The following is a 24,449-nucleotide window of genomic DNA, read 5'->3' as shown; positions in this document are numbered from 1 at the left end:
TAAAAGTCACAACATTTTTTTTTTTAAATCATTCATGGAATATGGACATTGCAGGCAAGGCCAGCATTAATTGCCCATCCCCAATTGTCCTGGAGAAGGTGTTGGTGAGGCACCTTCTTGAACTGCCACAGTCCACGTGGTATAAGTACACCCAGTGGTGTTAGATAGGCAGTTCCAGGTCTTTGACCCAGGCGATGAAGGAACACGGATATATTTCCAGGTCAGGATGGTGTGACGTGGAGGGGAACTGTCAGGTGGTGGTGTTCCCATGTTCTACTTGGCGGCAGAGGTCACATGTTTGGAAGTTGATGCTGAAGAAGTCTTGGCAAATTGTTGCAGTGCATCTTATAGATCACAGAATTGTTACAGTCCAGAAGGAGGCCATTTGGCCTGTCGTGTCCACATTGACTCTCTGAAAGAGCAATTCCGTCAGTCCCATTCCCCTGCCTTCTCCCCATAACCCTGCACATTCTTCCTTTTCATATAACTGTCTACTTCCCTTTTGAATGTTTCAAACCTGCCTCCACCATATTCTCAGGCAATGCATTTCAGACCTTAACCACTCGCTGTGTGAAGTAGTTTTTCCTCATGTCACTTTTGCTTCTCTTACCAAATACTTTAAATCTGTGCCCTCTCGTTCTCGATCCTTTCAGAAGTGGAAACAGTTTCTCTCTATCTACTCTGTCCAGACCCCTTATGATTTTGAATACCTCTATCAAATCACCTCTCAGCCTTCTCCAAGGAAAACAGTTCTAACTTCTCCAATCTATCTTCATAACTGTAACTCCTCATCCCGGAAACCATTCTCGTGAATCTTTTCTGTACTCTCTCCAATGCCCTCACGTCTTTCCTAAACTGCGCGCCCAGAACTGGACACAGCACTCCAGCTGAGGCCAAACTAGTGTCTTATATAAATTCAACATAACTTCCTTGTTCTTGTACTCTATGCCCCTGTTAATAAAGCCCAGGAGACTGTATGCTTTATTGACTGCTCTCAACCTGTCCTACCACTTTCAATGACTTATGCACATATACACCCAGGTCCCTCTGCTCCTGCACCCCCTTTAGAATTGTACCCTTTATTCTATATTGTCTCTCCATGCTCTTCCTACTACAATGAAACACTTCACATTTCTCTCCATTGAACTTCATCTGCCATCTGTCTGCCCATTCCACCAACTTGTTTTTGAAGTTCTACACTATCCTCCTCACAGTTCACAGTGCTTCCAAGTTTCGTATCATCTGCAAACTTTGAAATTGTGCCCTGCACACAAAGGTCTAGGTCATTAATATATAACAGGAAAAGCAAGGGTCCCTGGGGAACTCCACTACAAACCTTCCTCCAGCCCAAAAAACATCCATTAACCATTACTTTTTGTTTCCTGTACTCAGCCAATTTCGTATCCATGTCGCTACTGTCCCTTTTATTCCATGAGCTAAAAGTTGGCTCACAAGTCTGTTGTGTGGCATTGTATCTTTCCCTTAAGAAATCCATGATGGCTTTCCTTAATTAACTCGCATTTGTCCATGTGACTACTGATTTTGTCCTGAATTATTTTTTCTAGAAGTTTTCTCACCAACGAAGTTAAATGACTGGCCTGTAATTGCTGGACTTATCTTTACACATCGAGCAATGTAACCGCACCTTTTTTGTTCCTTCTCTCTTGCCAAATTGATTCTGTCCTCAACTCGTCTGGGACATCCTTTTTCTCCAGCACCGCAATCCTCTCCTTAATCAATATCGCCACCCCTCCTCAGATGATAACACTGCAGCCATGGTAGAGGAAGGAGTGAATTTTTAAGGTGATGAATGACAATCAACAAGGCCGCTTTGTCCTGTATGGTGTTGTGCTTCAGGAGTGTTGCACTCATCCAGGCAGGTGGAGAATATTCCAATTCACTGCTGACTTGTGCCTTCTAGATGGTGGAAAGGCTTTGGTAAGTCAGGTAGTGAATTACTCATTACAGAATACCCAGCCACTGATCACCTTTGGTATGCTCGGTATTTATATGGCGGTTCCAGTTAAGTTTCTGGTAAATGGTGACATCCAGAACGTTGATAGTGGAGGATTCAGTGATGGTAATGCTATTGAATGTCAAGTGTAGACTCTCTCATGTTGCAAATGGTCAAGTTTGCATCCAGTTAAGTTTGCATTTAGCATTTCACTTAAACATTAAATTGTAGTTTCTTTCAATCTTAACCTGCTAGTGTCAGCTGCACAGTTAGCCAATTAGGTAGCTAGGTGGAACTGGTTCACTGGTCAGCAGGGCCCGACGCAAGACTCTGGAATTCCAGCTAGTATAAATATAAGAGGTTTTGCTAACGCACAAAGTAAGTAGCATGAAGTTCTGCTTGACTGAGTGCTGCAAGGCAGAGTGCTTAACTTGGCAATTTGTAAGTGTGGGAGTTCAGTACAGTGAGGGAGGAGGTGCTATTCTGGTCTTTTACAGAACAAGCAGTGATCCAAGAGAGGGAGCTGGAGACAGTGAGACCTGAGTGCTGAAGCCCAGAGGCATTAATTAGGTGAGCAGGTAGGTGATTGGTTGATGAGTTTTAATGTTTTTTTTTCCTTTCTAAACTGGGGCAGTAGTTTAAAATGGTGCTGGGGAGATTTAAGTATTGTATTAAATTTGTAGCTTAACTAGCTAAACTACTTAATATAACTACAAACTCTCATTAATTGATATTTCTAAACTTGAAACCTAATTTAGTTAAATAAAATACAAAAGAGATGGCAGGGCAGGTGATGTGTTGCAGCTGTAACATGCGGGAGCTCGTGGACACCAGTGTGACCTACTGCAACCACATGTGCAGTAAATGTCTGCGGCTTGAGGAACTTCAGCTCAGAGTTGATAAGCTGGAATCTGAGATTCGGACACTGCAATACATAAGGGATGGGGACGTCTACCCGGATGCTTTGTTCCAGGAGGTAGTCACTGCCCTTAGGCTAGGTACTTCACATTTGATCCATTCTCAGGGACAGGAGGGTATGACCACAAGTGAGGCAGATATGGAATCATAAAAAGAATCATAGAATGTTTAAGGCACAGAAAGAAGCCATTTGGCCCATCGTGTCTGTGCCGGCCGAAGAACGATCCACTCATTCCAATCCCATCTTCCAGCATTTGGTCCGTAGCCCTGCAGATTACAGCATTTGAGGTGCCTATCCAGACTCCTTTTGAATAAGTTGAGGGTTTCTGCCTCAACTACCCTTTCAGGCGATGAGCTCCAGACCCCCACACCCTCTGGGAGAAAAAGTTTTTCTTCATCTCCCCTTTAATTTTTCTACCAATCATTTTAAATCTATGTCCCCTAGTCACTGACCTCTCTGTTAAAGTGAATAGGCCCTTTACCTCCACTCTATCCAAGCCCCTCAAAATTTTGTACATTTCAATAAGATCTCCCCTCAGCCTTCTCTGTTCCAAGGAGAACAACTCCAGCCTATCCAATCTTCCCTTATAGCTGCATTTTTCCAGTCCTGGCAACATTCTCGTAAATCTCCTCTGTACCCTCTCTAGTGCAATTACAGTTTTCTGTAGTACTCAAGTTGTGGCCTAACCAATGAGTAATACAGTTCCAGCATAACCACCCTGCTCTTATATTTTATACCTTGGTTAATAAAGGAAATGATTCCATATGCCTTCTGAACCACCTTATCGTCCTGTCCTGCTACCTTCAGGGATCTGTGGACATTCACTCCAAGGTCCGGCACTTCCTCTACGCCTCTCAATATTTTCCCATTAATCGTATTTTCCTTTGCCTTGTTTGACCTCCCCAAATGCATCATCTCACACTTCTCCGGATTAAATTCCATTTGCCACTTTTCTGCCCATCTGACCAGACCATCAATATCTTCCTACAGCCTACAGCTACCCTCCTCGCTATCTACCACACGGCCAATCTTGGTGTCGTCTGCAAACTTCTTACTCTACATTTACGTCCAAATCATTAATATATATCACAAAAAGCAGGGGCCCAGTACTGAGCCCTGTGGAACACCACTGGAAACAGCCCTCCAGTCACAAAAACACCCGTTAACAATTACCCTTTGTTTCTGCCACTGAGCCAATTTTGTATCCACCATGCCGCATTTCCCTGGATCCCATGGGATTTATTTTTTTAACCAGTCTGCCATGTGGGATCTTGTCAAAAGCCTTGCTAAAATCCATGTCAAACACATCAACTGCACTACCCTCATCTAACCACCTGGTTACTTCTTCAAAAAAATTCAATCAAGTTGGTCAAACAAGATCTACCCTCAACAAATTCATGCTGACTATCCTTGATTAACCTGTGCCTTTCTAAATGACAGTTTATCCTGTCTCTCAGAACAGCTTCCAATAAATTGCCCACTACTGAGACTAGACTTACTGACCTGTATTTATTTGGTCTATCCCCCGCTCCCTTTTTAAACAGAGGTACAATGTTAGCAGTTCTCCTATCCTGCGGCACCAGTGAGGACTGGAAAATGATGGTCAGACCTTCTGCTGTTACCTCTCGCATCTTTTAACAGCCTGGGGTACATTTCATCCAGCCTTGGTGATTTATCAACTTTCAAGGATGCTAATCCCATTAATACTTCCTCTCTCCCTATGTTTATCACATCCAATACTTCACACTCCTCTTCCTTAACTACAATATCTGCATCACCCACCTCTTTTGTAAAGACAGACGCAAAGTATTCCTTAAGAACAATACCAACATCTTCCGCCCCTACACATAGGCTACCTTTTTGGTCTTTTATGGGCCCTACTCTCTCCTTATCCTTAACATATTGATAAAACATCTTTGGGTTCACTTTGATTTTGCTTACCAATATTCTTTCATACCCTCTCTTTGCTTTCCTAATTTCCTTTTTGATTTCACCCCTCCACTTTCTATATTCCTTTCAGCTTTCTGTAGTATTGAATTCTCGGTGTCTGACATAAGCTTTCCTTTTCTGCTTTATCTTACCCTGTAAGCTCCCTGACATCCGTGGGGCTCTAGATTTGGCCATCTCACTATTTTTTTCTTTGTGGGAACATGTTTACTCTGAACCCCTTGAATCTCCCCTTTGAATGCCTTCCACTGCTCTGTCACTGATTTACCTTCAAGTAGCTGTTTCCAGTCCACTTTTGCTAAATCACTCCTCAGTTTAGTAAAATTGGCCTTGCCCCAATTGAGAACTCTAACTCCTTTTCTATCTCTGTCCTTTTCCATAATTATGTTCAAACTGACTGAATTATGATCACTACCACCAAAATGCTCTCCCACTGCCACTCCTTCCACCTGCCCATCTTCATTTCCTAAAACTGCATCCCCTCTTGATGGACTTGCTACATACTGGGCAAAAAATTTCTCCTGAATGCACCTCAAGAATTCTGCTCCCTCAATTCCTTTCACACTATCACTATCCCAGTTAATATTGGGGTAGTTAAAATCCCTTACTATTACTGCCCTATTGTTCTTGCACTTCTCAGAGATTTGCCTACATATCTGCTCTTCCAGCTCCCTCTGACTGTTTGGGGCTCTATAGTACATTCCCAGCAGTGTGATTGCACCTTTTTTGTTCCTTAGCTCAATCCATATGGTCTCATTTGATGAACCTTCCAACATATCATCCCTCCTCACAGCTATAATATTTTCTTTGACCAAAATTGGCACTCCGCCTCCTTTCTTATCCCCCTCCCTATCGCATCTGAAAACCCTGTAACCAGGAACGTTGAGCTGCCATTCCTGTTCCTCCTTAAGCCATTTTTCTGTAATAGCTATGATATCATACTGTCAAACGTCTATCTGTGCCCTCAGCTCATCTGCTTTATTTACTATTCTCCTTGCATTGAAATAGATACCGTTGAGTACTGCTAAACTTTTTTTTTTATTTTCTAACCTTTATTTCCTGTCTTCCAGACTCATCCATTAATTGTCTGCCTTCCATTTTCATTACTGATTTTGTCTCAACTGAGTCTACCCTTAGGTCCCCATCCCCCTGCCAAACTAGTTTAAGCCCTCCTCAACAGCACTAGAAAATGGCCCGCAAGGAACTCAGTCTCGACTCTCTTCAGGTGCAATCCGTCTGGCCTGAACAGGTCCCATCTCCCCCAGAGCCGGTCGCAATGTCCTAGGAATCTAAAGCCCTCCCTCCTGCACCATCGTTCCAGCCACGCATTCATCTGTCTTTTCCTTCTATTTCTATACTCACTTGCACGTGGGACTGGAAGTAATCCGGAGATGATTACTTGTGAGGTCTTGCTTGCTAATTTCTTAGCTAGCTCCCTAAATTCTGACTGCAGAACCACATCCTTCTTTCAACCTATTTCATTGATTCCAATGTGGACTATGACTGCTGGCTGTTCACTCTCCCCCTTCAGGATGCTCTGCAGCCGTCCAGTGACATCCTTGACCCTAGTACCAGGGAACCAACGCACCATCCTGGATTCACGTCTGTGGCCACAAAAACACCTGTCTGTTCCCCTGACTATTGAATCACCTATCACTTTGGATTTTCCAGTCTTCTCTGTACCCCGCTGTGCAGCTGAGCCATCCATGGTGCCATGGACTTGGCTCTGGCTGCACTCCTCAGGTGAAGCATCACTTTCTTCAGTATTCACAACTGAATACCTGTTGGAAAGTGCGATGCACTCAGGGATCCCCTGCACTACCTGCCTGGTTCTTTTTGAATGCCTGCTGCTCACCCATTCCCTCTCTCCCTGCATACTCTTAAGTTGTGAGGTGACCCCCATCTATAAACGTGCTATCCACATAGCTCTCATCCTCACGAATGCACCGCAGTGTTGCCAGCTGCCGCTCAAGTTCCAAAACCCGGAGCTCAAGCTGCTGCAATTGACAACAGTTCTGCACAGATGGTTCTCCAGGATACGGGAAGTATCCTGGAGCTCCCACATTGCACAGGAGGGGCACTCCCAAGGTTGAAGCACCCCTGCCATTCCTTAATTTATTAGTTGACTGTTTGCTACTGCTAAAAAATACCGTACCAATACTATAACATCTTAGAATTATTAATAAAACCTTACTAGTACTGATAAATCTAACTAAGAATCAATACCGTTCACTAGTTAAAATAAACCTTACTCAAAAAAAAACTCACCAGCTACTTACTTGTTCCTTATTATTAATACTTAATTTTTGCTTGTTTTTAATCTGCTAGTTGATGAGACGCTATAACCCAGTTATTTACACACACACACTAACAGTACTGTATTAACCCAGCTATTTTGATACTCCCTAACAGCAGTTACTCACCAACTAATCACTTTGCAACTTTCCTGTGATGTCACTGTTCACTTTATTTTCAAACTCAGGCATGCCTGGATTCCTCTCCGCTGCTCTCCCAGAAGTTAAGTCCTGTAGGCTGCGCTCCTTGGGCTGTATTTATCAGCTCCCCGCTCCGTGTTCTTCCCACAGGTTCACTCCTCTCTGCTGCTCTCCCAGAAGGTAAGTATGGAGATCCACAAGTTGGGAATGGAGGAGCCTCAACCCTTGCACTCATCCAACAGGTTCGAAGTTCTTGCAGCCTGTGTGGATGAGAGCAGGGACGGCAAGAAGAGTGAGCAAACTGACCAGAGCACAGTGGTGCAGGGGGCCAATCAAGTTGGGGGGGGGGGGGGGGGGGGGGTGGGGGGAGGAGTAAAAATGAATGTAGGAGTAGTAGGAGACAGCATAGTTAGAGGGATAGATACTGTTCTCTGCAGCTGGAGAGTGTGAGTCCTGAAAGCTGTGTTGCCCTCCCGGTGCCAGGGTTAACGACATCTCCTTGGGGCTGGAGAGGAAATACGAGAGGGAGGGGAAGGATCCAGTTGCTGTGGTCCATGTGGGTACTAACGACTTAGGTAGGACTAAGAAAGAGGTTCAGCTGAGGGAGTATGAGCAGCTAGGGGCTAAATTAAATGACAGAACCACAAATGTTACTAATCTCTGGATTATTACCTGAACCACAAGCAAATTAGCATAGGGTAAATAAGATCTGAGAGTTGAAAGTCTGGCTCAACGATTAGTGTGGGACAAATTGGTTTTGTTCCATGGGGCACTGGCACCAGTACTGGGGAAAGAGGGAGCTGTACTTTTGGGATGACCTTCAACTGAACTGCGCTGGGACCAGCGTCCTGGCGAATCGTGTAACTAGGGCTGTTGGAGGACTTTAAACTAAAGTTGGGGGAAGGTTCAGATGAGGGGAAACTTAGAAAGCTTTAGAGAAAGGACAAGGCAATAGTGCAGGGTAGCGATACAGGTAATGATAACAAGAGTGTGGCAGGAAAGGACAGAGTGTACAAACAGATGAGTGCACCAGCAAATAAGGTCAGAGTAGGGAAAAATGGTAAAAAGACAGAATTAAAGGCTCTTTATCTGAACGCACGCAGCATTTGTAACAAGATAGATGAATTGATAGGACAATAGAAATAGGTATGATATGATAGCCATTACAGAGTCGTGCAAGATGACCAAGGCTAGGAACCACATATTCAAGGGTATTTGACATTTTGGAAGCATAGGAAGAAAGGAAAAGGAGGTGGGGTAGCTCTGTTAATAAAGGATGATATCAGTATAGTATTGAGAAATGATATTGGCTCAGAAGATCAAGATGTAGAATCAGTTAGGGTAGAGATAAGAAGTAACAAAGGAAAGTCACTGGTGGGAGTAGTTTATAGGCTCCCTAACAGTAGCTGCACCGTAGCACAGAGTATAAATCAAGAAATAATGGGGGCTTGCAGAAAAGGTACTGTAATAATTGGAGGCAATTTTAATCTTCATATAAATTGGACTAATCAAATTGGCAAAGGTAGACTGGAGGATGAGTTCAGAGAGTGCATTAGGGCCAGTTTCTTAGAACAATACTTTCTGGAACCAACCAAGGAGCAGGCTATTTTAGACATAGTAAAATGTAATGAGACAGGATTCATAAATGACCTCACAGTAAAGGATCCTCCAGGCAAGAGTGATCATAACATGATAGTATTTCACATTCAGTTGGAGGGTGAGTAGTTTGCTTCTGAAACTAGTGTCTTAAACTTAAATAAAGACAATTACAAGGGTTTGAAGACAGAGTTCACTAAAGTGGACTGCGAAAATACGTTAAAAGGTAAGACAGTAGAGAAGCAGTGGCAGACATTTAAAGAGGTATTTCATAACTCTCAACAAAGATATATTACATAGGAACATAGGACTTGGGAGCAGGAGTAGGCCATTCAGCCCTTCGAGCCTGCTCTGCCATTCAATAAGATCATCGCTGATCTACAATGCAGTGAAAATGGAAAATGCTTGTAGATTGCATTCAGGACTTCTTCCTAGATCAGTATGTTTCAGGTCCAACAAGAAGTAGTGCTTCATTTAGTTCTAGGAAATGATGTGGGACAAAAAAATTGATGCAAGAATAGAAGGACAATAAGAAAGACTCTATGAGAAAGATGCACTATCCAAGGCTAACTAAGGAAGTTTTAGGATGGTATCAAATTGAAGGAAAAGGCATACAATGCTGCAAAGATTAGTCATAGGTCAGAAGATTGCAAAAATGTTAGAAACCAGCAGAGGATGACTTAAAAATAATAGAGGGAGAAATTAGACTACAAGAGTTCTTTCAGGATGTAACAAGCAGAGTGGATAAAGGGAACCAGTGGATGTAGTGTATTTGGATTTCCAAAAGGCATTCGATAAGGTGTCACATAAAAGGTTACTACACAAGATGTGTTAGGGGTAATATATTAACATGGATAGAGGATTAGCTAACTAACCGGAAACAGAGTCAGGATAAATGGGACATTTTCAGGTTGACAAAATGTAACTAGAGTGCCACATGGATCAATGCTGGGGCCTCAACTATTTACAATCTATATTAATGAGTTGGGTTAAGGGACCAAGTGTATTGTAACCAAATTTGCATATGATACAAAGATAGGTAGGAAAACAAGATGTGAGTAGGACACAAAAGTGTCTGCAAAGAGATATAGGTAGGTTGAGTTACTGGACATAAATTTGGCAGATGGAGTACAATGTGGGAAAACGTGAAGTTGCCCACTTTGGCAGGAAGAATAGAAAAACAGGATATTACTTACATGGGGGAAACGGCAGAATGCTGTGGTACAGAGAGATCTGGGTGTCCTTGTATATTGTTATGAGTGCTTCCATTTTTCTTTATTAAATTTTGAGGACTTATGTTTTAAAACTGAAAAAAGGATTCCATAGATGCTGGAATTTGTGTTTTTTTTTAAAAAGGTCATCAGAAGATCTTTTGGACTTTGTTTGTAAACAACAGTTACTGGAAGTCACCTGTTTTCAGATAAATACTGTTATGAAAGTGATTCTGCTTTTGTTAATATTTTTTAAGGAATTTATAGTTGAACTGAGTAAATGTTGAATCAGTTTTTTTTAATCAAGAGGGCACTGAAAGAACTAATTTGACAACAATGTTACTGATTGTCACATGACTCAAGTTAAAGATAGAACATAAACCCTGGTAACAGGGACAGAGATGTGACAAGCCTCCTTTTGATTGGACAAGCCCAGCAGCAGCATAGCACCTGGGATGGGCAAAAAACTCACAAGCTTTCTGGTTGTGTATCAGTGTGTGTGTTTTACCTTCTGGAGTGAGATAAAGTCAAGTCTGCTGCTGAAGTATCAAGGAAGGACAGAAGACCACAACCCAGCTCACTTTCCAGAAACTCTCAAGGAAGGACCCTGAGAAGTCCACTCTGTTAATTCATCTCGTTTCCTCTCTTTGAAGAAAGCCTGCTAAATAACTTTTCAACACCGCCTAAATAGAACTGTCCTAAAAGATCTCAGTGACCTGTCTACGTGTACTCAGAAGTTAGACTGTATGCCAGTTTTGGAACAACATATCTCATCCGCTGTTTTCTTCAAAAATAAGCAAGTAATCTGCTCAAGTTTCTTTTGTCTGTAACAGAGCTCTGAATTTATAAAAATCCCTTTTATCTTTATCGGTTAACCGGTGTATGTTTGTGTGTGACTGTGAAGGGGCTAAGGTAAAAAGGGAACTTTAAAATTTAAACTGTGTGTTTATGTTTTACTTCATTACTAGTTAAGACTTGTTTTATAATAAACTGATACATTTGTTGTTCATTAAAGAAACCTGGTTTGTGTGTTCTATTCTGGGAAAAATAGGGTTTATGATTGTATCGATAAGTGGGAAATTAAAAATAATATATTGTGACCTGTGGAGAAGTGGGACTAGAATAAACAGTGCACTCCTTCCGCCTCAGTTATAACAATACCCAGCAGGGGGTTTTTTTTTGACTTGGGGAAGATGTTTACAGAGAAGTCTTAGGTGCAGATTTATATGGGTCTGGAGACTTGACCCCTGAGATTTTTTTGGTTTTGCTTTGGACAGGCAGTTGGGATATGGACAGTGTTCTGAGTAAAGTAAAAGAATCAACCTGCCAAGGACAAACCCCAACTCAGCCTTTTCCAGCTCTTTGTAAAGCCTGCCAGCTTTCCCATCTCTGAGAAGCTCTTAGAAGCGAGTGTAAGAAATAGAGAAACTGATGCTGCATTTCTCCTGCAAGGCCTGCCTGAAATCCCTGTTGCGGCATTTCTCCTGGAAAGCCTGCCAAAATTGATTTTCAATGTCACCTGAAAAGAACTGTTCTAGGAAGATCCCAGTGACAGCCATCTATGCGTATTCGGGAAGCCAAGCCAAAAAAAACGGACAGCTGACATTTTTCCATATCTTCTCTTTATCCGTCAAGAATTAGCAAGTATCTGGCCAAAGTATTCTTTTTGTCTATTTTTTTTTTTGTAATATAGCTCTAAAGAGAAAATCTCTATTGTTTCGGGTAACCGGTGTATATGTGATTGTATGAGGGGCTAAGGTAAAAAGGGAACTTTTATATTTCAATCTGTGTGTTACTGCTTTGCTGCATGACTGGTTAAGACTTGTTTTATAATAAACTAATAACTTTGTTGTTTATTAAAGAAACGTAGTTGGTGTATTTGATATTGGGATAAAAATAGTGTCTATGTATCAGTAACTGGGAAAAAACTTAAATATATGTTGTGACCTGTGGAGAAGTAGAACTAGAAAAACAGTGCACTCCTCCCACCTCAGTCGTAACAACATGAATCACAAAAATTTAGCATGCAGGTACAACAGAAATTAGGAAATTAAATGGAATGTTGGCATTTATTTCAAGGGGGGTAGAGTATATAAGTAGGGAAGTCTTGCTATAACTATACAAGGCATTGGTGAGAGCGTACCTAGAGTACTGCGTATAGTTTGGGACTCCTTATTTAAGGAGGGATATACTTGCATTGGAAGCAGTTCAGAGAAGGTTCACTAGGCTGTTTCCTGGGATGAAGAGGTTGTCTTATGAGAAGCGGTTGAGCAGGTTGGGCCTATACTCATTGGAGTTTAGAAGAATGAGAGGTGATCTTATTGAAACATGTAAGATTCAGAGGGGGCTTGACATGCCAAGAGGAAATCTCAAACTAAGGGGCATAGTTTCAAAATAAGGGGTCTCCCTTTTAAGACAGAGATGAGGAGGAATTTCTTCTCAGAGAGTTGTTAATTTTTGGAATCCTCTTCCGTAGAGAGCAGTGGAGGCTAGGTCATTGACTATATTTAAGGCTGAGTTAAGACAGATTTTTGATCTACAGGGAGTCAATGGTTATGGGGGCAGGCAGGAAAGTGGAGGTAAGGCCACAATCAGATCAGCCATAATCTTATTGAATGGCAGAGCAGGCTCGAGGGGCCAAATGGCCTACTCCTGCTCCTATTTATTCTTATCTTATAATTGTGTGGCGCAAATGTTACTTGCCACATCTCAGCCAATGCCTACATGCTGTCCAGATCTTCTGCATGCAGGCACAGATTGCTTTATAATCGTAAGAGTTGAGAATGGAATTAAGCACTGCAATCTTCAGCGAACATCCCCAATTCTGACCTTATGATAGAAAGAAGGTCATTGATGAAGCAGCTGAAAATGGTTGGGCCTAGGACACTACCCTGAAGAACTCGTGTAACAATGTCATGGAGCAGAGATGATTGTCCTCCAACAACTACAACCATCTGCCTTTGTGCGAGGTATGGCTCTCGCCTGTGGAGAGTCTTGCCCAGTACCCACTGATTTCAATTTTACCAGGGCACCTGGACTCCACATTTGGTCAAATGCTGCCTTGATGTCAAGAACAGTCACTCTCACCTCACCTCTGCAATTCAGCCCGTTTGTCCACGTTTGGACTAAGACTGCAACGAAATCTTGAGCAGAGTGGTCCTGACAGAACCCAAACTACGCATCAGTGAGCAGTGTATTGGTGAGTAAGTGCTTGATAGCACTGTCTGCAGCACTTTCTATCACATTGCTGATGATTGAAATTAGATTGATGAGGCAATAATTGGCCAGATTAGATTTGTCCTGCTTTTTGTGGATAGGACATACCTGGGCAATTTTCCACATTGTCAGGTCGACACCAGTGTTGTAGCTGTACTGGAACAGCTTGGCTAGTTCTGGAGCACAAGTTTTTAACACTACAGCTGGGATATTGTCAGAATCTATAGCCTTTGCATTATCCAATGCGCTTATCTGTTCCTTGATATCACATGGAGTGAATCAAATTAGCTGAAGGCTGGCATTTGTGATGGTGGGGACCTCAGAAGAAGGCCAAGATGGAACATCCGCTGGTTGAAGATGGTTGCAAACGCTTCAACCTTGTCTTTGGCACTCATATGCTGGGCTCCACCATCATGGAGGATGAGGATGTTCATGGAGACTCCTCCTACCATTAGTTATTTATTTATCCACCACCATTCATGACTGGATGTGGCAGGACTGCAGAGCTTTGATCTGATCCATTGGTAGTGGGATCACTAGCTCTGTCTATAGCATGCTGCTTCCGCTGTTTAGCATGCATGTAGTCCTGTGTTGTAGCTTCACCAGGTTGGGACCTCATTTTTAGGCATTCCTGTTGCTGCTCCAGGCATGTTCTTCTACACTCATTGAACCAGCATTGATCCCCTGGCTTGATGGTACTGGTAGAAGAAGAGATAAACTGGGCCATGAGATTACAGATTGTGATGGAATATAATTTCACTGCTGTTGATGGCCCACAACGGCTCACGGGTGGTCAGTTTTGAGCTGCTAGGTCTGTTCTGAATCTATACCACTTAGCAAGCTGTCATACCCAATAAAGACACATCATATTCCTAACTTTTCAGATACAAACTTTATTCAATGTGGACTCTTTTAAATTGACTTTGTCTACTTTTTTTAAAAAAGATTACCACCAAAGGTCAGATGATCTGGCTTGTGTATTCAAAAGCTACTTCACTGTCTCAAAAGGACAAAAGGATATATTCCAGAATAAGATGTGTTAACGACACCATCCTGAAACCATCAAGAGACATTCCTGAATTGAATGGGTTCTTCTGAGACAAAGAAGGTGTGAAGTAGACACATAGAAGAATAGCACCCAACCAGACATCCATAGACAACCATGGATTCCACATTCTGGTCCATTATGTGGTCACAACAGGGGAGAAGGCCATGTGTCAAATAACAGAGATGATAATATGATGAATCTTTACCTTAAAAGGCAACACTCTGGAGAGGGAGGGAGAGATCACAGAAAGCCAGGTGCTGTAAAAAAAATCCAGTCTAAACAAGAAGTAGCAGCCCTGCTGCTAATTCTAAACTTCAACTTGCTGCAGCAGAGAACAAAGTGACAGCCACTTCCAGTATGAAACCTTAACCACAAGAAATCTACAACACCTCAACAAGTCAAAACTACAAAAAAAAACAGCCCTGCACCTTTAAAAAGACACTGTTCTACTTTGAAGATTCAACAGGTTGACCATAAACTATGAACGCCTACCACACCTTGAACTCTTATCCTTTACCTTCTATCTTCTCTTGAGAATGCATGAGTGGTTTTGAAAATATTTCAGGGAATGAATATTGTTCACTAAATAGTTAATCTGTTTAAAACCTACAAGAAAACCGGTTACTTGTCTGTATATTTGACCCTAAAAAAAACACTCAGGGACTAACTGCTTATTTTAAACATTCAAAATTACGGTCAGTTGGAAACCACCCACACCCCTTACCACCTGTGCGTAACAACAGTGATAGTGACACACAACACAATAGAGGGTGTCCTCAGTGTGCCGACGGGACTTTGTCTCCACAAGGACTGTGCGATTGTCACTCCTTATAATACAGCCATGGAGAGATGATCTGCAACAGGTAGATTGTTGAGGATGAGGTCAAGTAGATTTTTCCCTCCTGTTGGCTCTTCCACCATTTGCTGCAAGCCAAGTCTGGTAGCTACATCCTTCAGGACTCTGCCAGCTCGATCACTGATGGTGCAACTAAGCCAGTCAGTGAAGGGCAATGAAGTTCCGCACAGGGTACATTTTGTTCCATTACTACCCTCAGTGCTTCTTCCAAGTGGTGTTCAACATGGAGTACTGATTCATCATCTGGGGGAGGCCAGCAGCTGGTAATTAGAAGGAGTTTTCCTTGCCCATGTTTGACCTGATGCTATGAGAGTCTGGAGTCAATAATGAGGACTCCCAGGGCCACTCCCACTTGACTGTATACCCTGGTGCTGTCACCTCTGGTAGTGCTGTCACCTCTGCTGGGTCTGTCCTGCCCGTGAGATAGGATACAACCAGGTATGATGATGGAGGAGTCTGGGACATTGGCTGAAAGTTATTTATATAAATATGACCATATCAGGCTGTTGCCTGACTACGATGCGGGACAGCTCTCCCAATTTTGGTACAAATCCCCAGATATTAGTGAACAGGACTTTGCAGGGTTGACAGGACTGGTTGTGTCTTTGTTGTGTCCAATGCCTAGGTTGATGCTGGGTGGTCAGTCCAGTTGATTCTTATTAAAACTTTTTGTAATAATTTGATACAACCAAGTGACTTACTAGGTCATTTCAGAGGGCAGTTAACAGTCAACCACAATGCTGTGAGTCTGGAGTCACATCCAGGCCAGACTGGGGAAAATGGCACATTCCTTCCCTAAAAGACATTAGTGAACCAGGTGAGCTTTTACAAATATCCAATAGTTACCATTTCTGATTAGTAGTTTTGTATTCCAGATTTATTTATTTAACTGAATTTAAATTCCCTAACTGTCATGGTGGGATTTAAACTCATGTCTCTGGATCATTAGGTGAATCCAGTGGATTAGCAGTCCAGTAACATAACCACTGTGCTACCATATCCATTTTACAAAATATCCAAACAGTCTAAAGGCAATTCTTGGCATTTCACTGCAGTAACAGGAACTGGGTGCACAGCTCATCATAATTTTCCTTCCTATGATGCCCTTGCACATCTCTTAATTACCCCATAACCTGAGGCAGGTAATTCATTCTAGGCTCAAATGCAGGTGCAAATCCATAGTCCAATATAACTCCCACAAGCCAAAAGACTTGCAAATTGATAGGTAAATTGGCCATTATAAATTGTCACTAGTATAGATAGGTGGTAGGGAAATATAGGGACAGGTGGGGATGTTTGGTAGGAATATGGGATTAGTGTAGGATTAGTATAAATGGGTGGTTGATGTTCGGCACAGACTCGGTGGGCCGAAGGGCCTGTTTCAGTGCTGTATCTGTAATCTAATCTAATATTACTGCTAACCATCTCCACTGACTTGCTAATTCTACTCAGACTAGTCTGAAAAGTGCAGAGATCATACTATTGATGAAAAGTGTTCTGAAATAGTCAATACAGGCAATAAATCCTTCTATCATCCTCTTAAGATGAAAAAAAAGTTACATTTCTTGAAGTGATCAAGATTTATCAACAGGCAAATTATTAGAAATTTCTGAAATAGACGTACAAGTAGCAATTTTTTGATTAAGAAATTCACGTTAAAATCCCTTGAACTGAGACTTGCACTTGTTTTTTCCCATCAGCAGCACCTGACAATCTGTGCCAGTTTATATAATATGAAAACAATGTCTTTATTCAATCAAACATTAACTTAAGATCTGCAATTATGAACACTATATTGCTTCATGCAATGTCCCTCCAATGAGGAACCAGTTTTGAGATATCACCTTTTCACAGCAGAATGGGTGATCTTAAATGACAGGTTGCACCATATATATCACTAAATGCAAATATTTACACATTTTTACATACTAAGTTTGAACAGTTTCACCCATTACTAACCTACATACCTGGATAACATTGCTGTTGGAACTTTTGGAGTCTGCACTAACATAGACTGTGAAAAAAGGAACTGCTCTGTACGTCCCAGAGACTATTTTTAGCACTTCCATGAAGTTGTCTTTATCCCAAGGACCTGTGATATTCCAGCCACCTGTCTGCATTAAAGAGACAATATTATGAACTTGATTAGTAACACTGATTTCTCTAATATAGTTCATACCTTCTAAAGGCCTGCTCGGGTCTGCAAAAAAAACCCGACCTGAGCCCAACAGAACCACATCTGACCTGAGCCTGACCCGGCCCGAGTCCTTCCATTTTATCCTGTGCCCGACCCATCAGTTAACTTACCTTTCGTTTTTCACTTTCTTGCTGATCTGCACAAACTTAAAATAACCGTAACAAAACTACCTTTCTCGTCCAAAAATTAAATTTAACATTGGAGCCACTTACCTGTGATAGAGCGTGTCCGACCCGGCCCGGCCCGACCCGAGCCTGAATGCCGGACCCGGAAGTGCAACCCGACCCGACTCCGACACATCGTCGGGTCCCGTTGGGTTCGGGTCGGGTAGCAGGCCTTTAATACCTTCTGTTATGTATCAGCAGCGATGTAAGATGTGGGCTTTGAAATTAGCAAAACAAAATCAAGAAATAAGTTGAAACCAATATTTTTATCTTTAGTACTTCGTGTTTCCTACTCAGAAAAAAAAAGTGGGGCTAAAATTGGTATTCTTTTTTCAAAAATCTTTTATTGCTTTTATTGTTAAGATCTTGTTAATGATCTTTCATAGAAAGATGCAAGTCTTCAATGTTACAACTTAGATAGCCAGGTGGTGAAGGATAGAACAGGAGCCCAGTCTTTATACACTTATAAGCTTTTATTTACAGAGACACATATTACATATCATGCACCTGAAGATTCATTTAACCACAGTTTCAACTTGCTCCTATATATATCAACACAGATGAATCCCCATTTAATGCCCACCACCTGAATACAATTAACATTCCACTGGAGGAAATAAGAACTATCAGGAAAAATGAGCTCATCCACTGGACTGAAGTTTATTCAAAGCTGCAGCAGCTAAACACTTTCGCAGAGTACATGTTCATTGTGGATTTTATGTAATTGCTAAATCAACTGTTTTCGCCCTGCTATTAGTGGAAGGGGGCATCCTAGGATCGGCTGGATATCCTGCCCAAAAAATTGGCAAGCTGCCAGTCAATGGTGTAAAAGTGCGGACAGCTCACCAATGAGATTAAAATGAGGCCCAACAATCAAAATGATTAAGGCCGCTGCACATCAAAAATGACCCCCATAAGTGCACTGAGTGAACACTGAGTACAGACAAGCCTCCATGTACCAGCCTCAGGAAGGTATCTCCAAAGCAATTGCAACATATTTATTGCAAAATAATTAATTGGAATTTTTTTATTCTTTTCACGGTGTGACGGAAGTCCCACATGCCAAATGGAAAATATTAATTTCACCATATGGAACTTTGCCTGAGACTTTTTACTGGACAGAACAGAGCAGCTAAAGATGGCCACGCACGAATTTGCACATGAAAAGTCAGAGGCCGACTGAAAACAGAGGTGATTACCCAGTCTAGCCAGAACAATAGGGTGCTCTCTGATTAAATTACCTAGAATGGTTTTGTCAATGTTGATCGTCAAAAGCCATCGACACCCATCGACTTTGAATGACCCAATGCCCACACCTTCTCAACAAGTATGTTTGAGTTTCAAAGATCCTTCCAGAAGGTGCTGTTTCAAACAGAGGGGGTCACATGACATGACTACCTGTGTAATGCTGAGAGTTTGCGAATTGTGCCTCAAAAAAACAGTAAGTGAACTCCAAGAGAGGACCTCTCTCTCTCTCTCCAGCAAAGTCCCAGGAAAGCCTCAGTGGCAGCTACTAAGCCTCAAAACTACAGATCCTTACAGTCAACAACCAGGGAACACGAATAAAGCCCCTCTCCTGCCTTCCGGAACCAGAGAAGCAAGCTCAAATTGTGTACATGGCTCAGCAAGGACTTCAAGATTTAAACTTTAACTAAAGACAATGAGGGCTGAATTTTATCAGCACGCTGCTCTCCACGGTGCATGCCTTGACCCGGAAGTGCCGCCACAGAGCCCCCGTGATATTACGCCTGGGGGGCTCATTTAAATGGAGGGGGCGGAGTGGCCGCCCCCGATGACGTAGAGGGGGCGGCTGCCGTGTCCCTGGTAATGGCGTCCGGCGTCGGTGCCATCTTTAAAGGGCTTCAAGCCCTTCGGATTAATTTAAATTTTTAAAGCAATGCCAATACACATTTCATGCAAATAAAACAATAATACATAGAGGCCCTTTCCCAACCCCTACAATGGTTTTATTATCAGATGTGATTGAAATGTGGTTTGGTCCCAGCACGAACCTTCCCTCCTAACCTCACCACATTTGCCCTTCAAGCCCTTCCCACCATCCCCACAACCAATGATTGTTGTTTTTCTCACTCAAGCCCCCACCCCCCACCCAGCTAATTTCAATCCTCCCCTCACCCCTCCAATGTCTCACCTCGGAACTCAGTAGGGCATTCTAAAGGTACGTGAGCTGCGGCCAGCAGCCGTAACATCGGCATGGGACGGCTGCCGGGAGCAGGTACGGCAATTTGCATTAATTTAACTTAATTTTAATATTTAAATAATGGCCCCGCCACTTGGCGACGGTGGTGGGGGCCACACCAAGGCCTCGCTAGCACCGGTAATATGCGACGGGGCCTTCTCAGCAACGTGGGTCATGGTAGGCCACACCTGCAAGCATTTTACGGGCCTGCCTGTCACAATCCACGATGCCGAGGGATTGGTAAACTCTAGCCCTTAGACTCAGTATTTAAATTCCATTTATTACAGACTTTAGTTCAACCTCCCAACTCTGTTTATTCTTCTGTAATCTATTTGTATGTGTGTGTGCGCCTCTAGTGTGAATGTGAGCGTGGATGCGTCACCTGTTTTGGTAATTTTAACCAATTTAGAGCGATATGGTGAATAAACTTACATCTTTCTTGTTTAAAATCAAGAAAATCTGTGTGATTGGTTCATTTGCAAATATGTTAGATCAACAGGAGCAAGTCCTCACTGAGGTTCTAAGTTAAATCACTGTGTTAAAAGAATAAACCCTTTTGCGGTCAAAACAGAGAAGGGGGCGAAAGGGGAGCCTGAGACCCCTTCCTCACCTGGTCGTAACAACAGGATATGGGCATCGCTGGCTAGGCAAGCATTTCTTGCCCATCCTTAATTGCCCTCAAGAAGATGGTGGTGAGCCGCCTTCTTAAACCGCGGCATTCCATCTGGTGTAGGTATACCCACAGTGCTTTTAGGGAGGGTGTTCCAGAATTTTGACCCAGCAACAGTGACGGAATGGCGATATAGTTCTGAGTCAAGATGTTGTGCGGCTTAGAGGGGAAGTTGCAGGTGGTGGTGCTCCCATGCATCTGCTGCCCTTGTCCTTCTAGGTGGCAGAGGTCACGTGTTTGGAAGGGGCTGTCGAAGGAGCTTTGATGAGTTGATGCAGTGCATCTTGTAGATGGTACACACTGCTGCCACTGTGCGTCAGTGGTGGAGGGAGTGAATGTTGAACGTGGTGCCAATCAAGCAGACTGCTTTGTCTTGGATGGTGTCAGGCTTCTTGAGTCTTGTTGGAGTTGCACTCATCTAGGCAAGTCGAGATTATTGCATCACACTCCTGACTTGTGCCTTGTAGATGGTGTTCAGGTTTTGGGAGTCAGGAGGTGAGTTACTCACAGCAGAATTCCCAGCCTCTGAACTGCTCTTGTAACCACAGTATTTATATGGCTGGTATAGTTCAGTTTCTGGTCAATGGTGACTCCCAGGATGTTGATAGTGGGGGATTCAGCGATGGTAATGCCATTGAATGTCAAGGGGAGATAGTTGGATTCTCTCTTGTTAGAGATCATCATTGCCTGGCACTTGTGCAGCATGATTGTTACTTGCCACTTATCAGAATAAGCCTGAATGTTGTCCAGGTCTTGTTGCATATGGAAACAGACTGTTTCAGTACCTGAGGAGTTGCGAATGGTACTGAACATTGAGCAATCATCAGCAAACGTCCCCACTTCTGACCTCGTGATGGAGGGAAGGTCATTGATGAAGTAGCTGAAGATGGTTGGGCTTAGGACACCATCCTGAGGTTTTCCCGCAGTGATATTCTGAGACTGAGATGATTAACCTCCAACAACCACAACCATCTTCCTTTGTGCTCGGTATGACTCCAGCCAGTGGAGAGTTTTCCCCCTGATTCCAGTTGACTTGTTTTGCTAGGGCTCCTTGATGGTACACTCAGTCAAATTCTGCCTTGATGTCAAGGGCAGTCAATCTCACCTCACCTCTTTAATTCAGCTCTTGTGTCCATGTTTGGACCAAGACTATAATGATGTGAGGAGCCGTGTGGCCCTGGCGGAACCCAAATGGAGCGTCAGTGAGCAGGCTATCATTGAGTAAGTGCCGCTTGATGGCACCGTCAACAACACCTTCCATCACTTTACTGATGATCGACAGTAGACTGATGGGCCGGTAATTGGCCGGGCTGGATTTGTACTGCTTGTGTACAGGACATACCTGGGCAATTTTCCACATTGTTGGGTGGATCCCAATTGACTGAAGACTGACATCTGTGATGCTGGGAGCCTCAGGAGGAGGCCAAGATGAATCATCCACTTGGCATGTCTGGCTGAAGATGATTGCAAATACATCAGCCTTTACTTTTGCAGTGATGGAGCCTCCTCCTCCTGTTAGTTGTTTAATTGTCCACCATCATTCATGACTGGATATGGCAGGACTGCACAGCTTAGATCTGATCCGTTGATAGTGGGATCGCTTAGTTCTGTCTATCACATGCTGTTCCACTGTTTGGCACACATGTAGTCCTGGGTTGTAGTCACTGGGTTGACACCTCATTTTTACATATGCCTGGTGCTGCTCCTGGCATGCCCTCCTGCATTGAAGCAGGGTTGAAACCCCAGCTGATGGTAATGGTAGAGTGGGGGATATGCCAGGCCATGAGGTTACAGATTGTGGTTGAATACAATTCTGCTGCTGCTGATGGCCCACATTGCCTCATGGATGCCCAGTTCTGAGCTGCTGTTCGAAATCTATCCCATTTAGCACAGTGGTAGTGCCACACAACACGATGGAGGGTATCCTTTATGTTAAGACGGGACTTCGTCTTCACAAGGACTGTGCGGTGGTCATTCCTACCAATACTGTCATAGACAGATGCATCTGCGACAGGTAGATTGGTAAGGATGAGTTCAAGTTGGTTTTTTCCTCTTGTTGGCTCCCTCACCACCTGCCACAGACCCATTCTAGCAGCTATGTCCTTTAAGACTCAGCCAGCTTGGTCAGTAGTGGTGCTACCAAGCCACTCTTGGTGATGAACATTGAAGTCTCCCACTTTCTGTGCACTTGCCACCCTCAGTGCTTGTTCCAAATGGTGTTCAACATGGAGTACTGACTCATCAGCTGAGTGGGGGGGGGGGGGGGGGTGGGTGGGGGGCAGTAGGTGGTACTCAGCAGGAAATTTCTGTGTCCATATTTGACCTGATGGCATGAGACTTCATGGGGTCAATGTTGAGGACTCCCAGGGCAACTCCCTCCTGACTGTATACCACTGTGCCACCACTTCTGGTGGGTCTGTCCTGTTGGTGGGAGATGGTGATGGTGGTGTCTGGGACATTGTCTGTAAGGTATGATTCTGTGATTATGACTATGTCAGGCTGTTATTTGACTAGTCTGTGGGACAGCTCTCCCAATTTTAGCACAAGCCCCCAGATGTTAGTCAGGAGCACTTTGCTGAGTCAACAGGGCTGGTGTGCAGTTGTAATTTCCAGTGCCTAGGTTGATGCCGGGTGGTCCATCGAGTTTCATTCCTTTAAGACTTTTCTCTAACCATTTGGTACAACTGAGTGGCTTGCTAGGCCATTTCAGAGGGCATTTAAGAGTCAACCACATTACTGTGAGTCTGGAGTCACATGTAGGCCAGACCAAGTAAGGACGCCAGATTTCTTTTCCTAAAGGACATTAGTGAACCAGATGGGTTTTTATGATAATCGATGATAGCTTCATGGCACCATTTCTGAAACTAGCTTTTTTTTTTTAAATTCCAGATTTACTAATTGATTTTAAATTCCACCAGCTGCCAAGTTGGGATTTGAACCCGTGCTCCCAGAGCCCCACCCCCACTTTACTTGCTTGTAACCTTTGGCATTTCTAATATTTGCTAGTTCCGAAGAAGGGTCACTGACCCGAAACGTTAACTCTGCTTCTCTCTCCACAGATGCTGCCAGACCTGCTGAGTATTTCCAGCACTTCTTGTTTTTATTCCCAGAACATTAGCCTGGGCCTCTGGATTGCTAGTCCAGTGACATTACCACTAATGCCACCACCTCCCCCATTTTTCATACAAAGCAGATAAATGTTCTACCACAAAAGTTATTTGCTTCTATTAAGAACCAAAAATCAAAGTGCTTAAAGCACCAAACAAAATACTTATTAACAGTTACAACTGTTCCTTGCCATATGAGGAAAAGAAAAACAGGATGTTCTGCATTCTTTCAGCAATGGGATAAAGAAGTTGAAAATTACATTCAAGGAAAGAATGCCTGAAGGCAACAGTGGGATTTTATCCCACTGTGGCCACTCTGCCTTGTTTCAGGACTGCATTTCACAAAAATGAACATTCGCAGCCGTAATTCTCTGTCAATTATGGATACAAAATTGCAACTGAAAGTGCACAATTGGTTTCACCCCAAACCTTGATGAGTTGACATTGCTGTTATCAATATTAATGAATCACTAATAAAATCTCGGGAACTCATTTTTTAAATAGTCAGCAGTAACCTCTCCTCCTCTTCTTGCTCCGCTGCGTTATATCGAATAATAGCCACAAAACAAGCTCTCTGACTAAAAGAAGATATACTATTCAATTCTCAACATTTCCTGGTCATGAAGCCGAGCAACAGCAGGTTTGACCTGTCGTAAAAAGTTCACATTTCATTCTGATTAATTAGTTTCCTTTGGGAATATGAGCTTCCACCTACACTATACTTCTGCCAAAGTGAGACACACTACTCTGCAGACATGAATGTGTGACTATCAGTGGATGAACACAGAGCACCTCCAGTTCGGCTTGTCACCCTCCATTGGTGCCCTCCACCTTCCTCCTTCCCACTGCAAAACCCATTAGTGCCAGGAATAATGCAGTGCAGGGGGAGCAGATAAAAATAGGACAATTGGTACAAAGGCTCAGTGAAA

General features: G+C 43.1%; 1 protein-coding gene across 6 annotated transcripts in view; it reads right to left on the bottom strand.

The window, feature by feature from the left end:
* The window catches only part of LOC137375327 (endothelin-converting enzyme 2-like), a 172,804-nt gene that overhangs the window by 52,867 nt on the left and 95,488 nt on the right, over positions 1-24,449 (bottom strand). For all 6 annotated transcript variants that reach the window (XM_068042327.1, XM_068042324.1, XM_068042329.1 and 3 more), the window contains one exon: positions 17,150-17,296. In XM_068042327.1, coding sequence (XP_067898428.1) covers positions 17,150-17,296 — 147 coding nt within the window. The remainder of the gene's footprint in view (positions 1-17,149; positions 17,297-24,449) is intronic.

Source organism: Heterodontus francisci, chromosome 11 (assembly GCF_036365525.1).
Source record: "Heterodontus francisci isolate sHetFra1 chromosome 11, sHetFra1.hap1, whole genome shotgun sequence".
Classification (NCBI taxonomy): domain Eukaryota; kingdom Metazoa; phylum Chordata; class Chondrichthyes; order Heterodontiformes; family Heterodontidae; genus Heterodontus; species Heterodontus francisci.
Note: the sequence above shows the minus strand (reverse complement) of the source record. Positions and strands in the feature narration are given on the sequence as shown.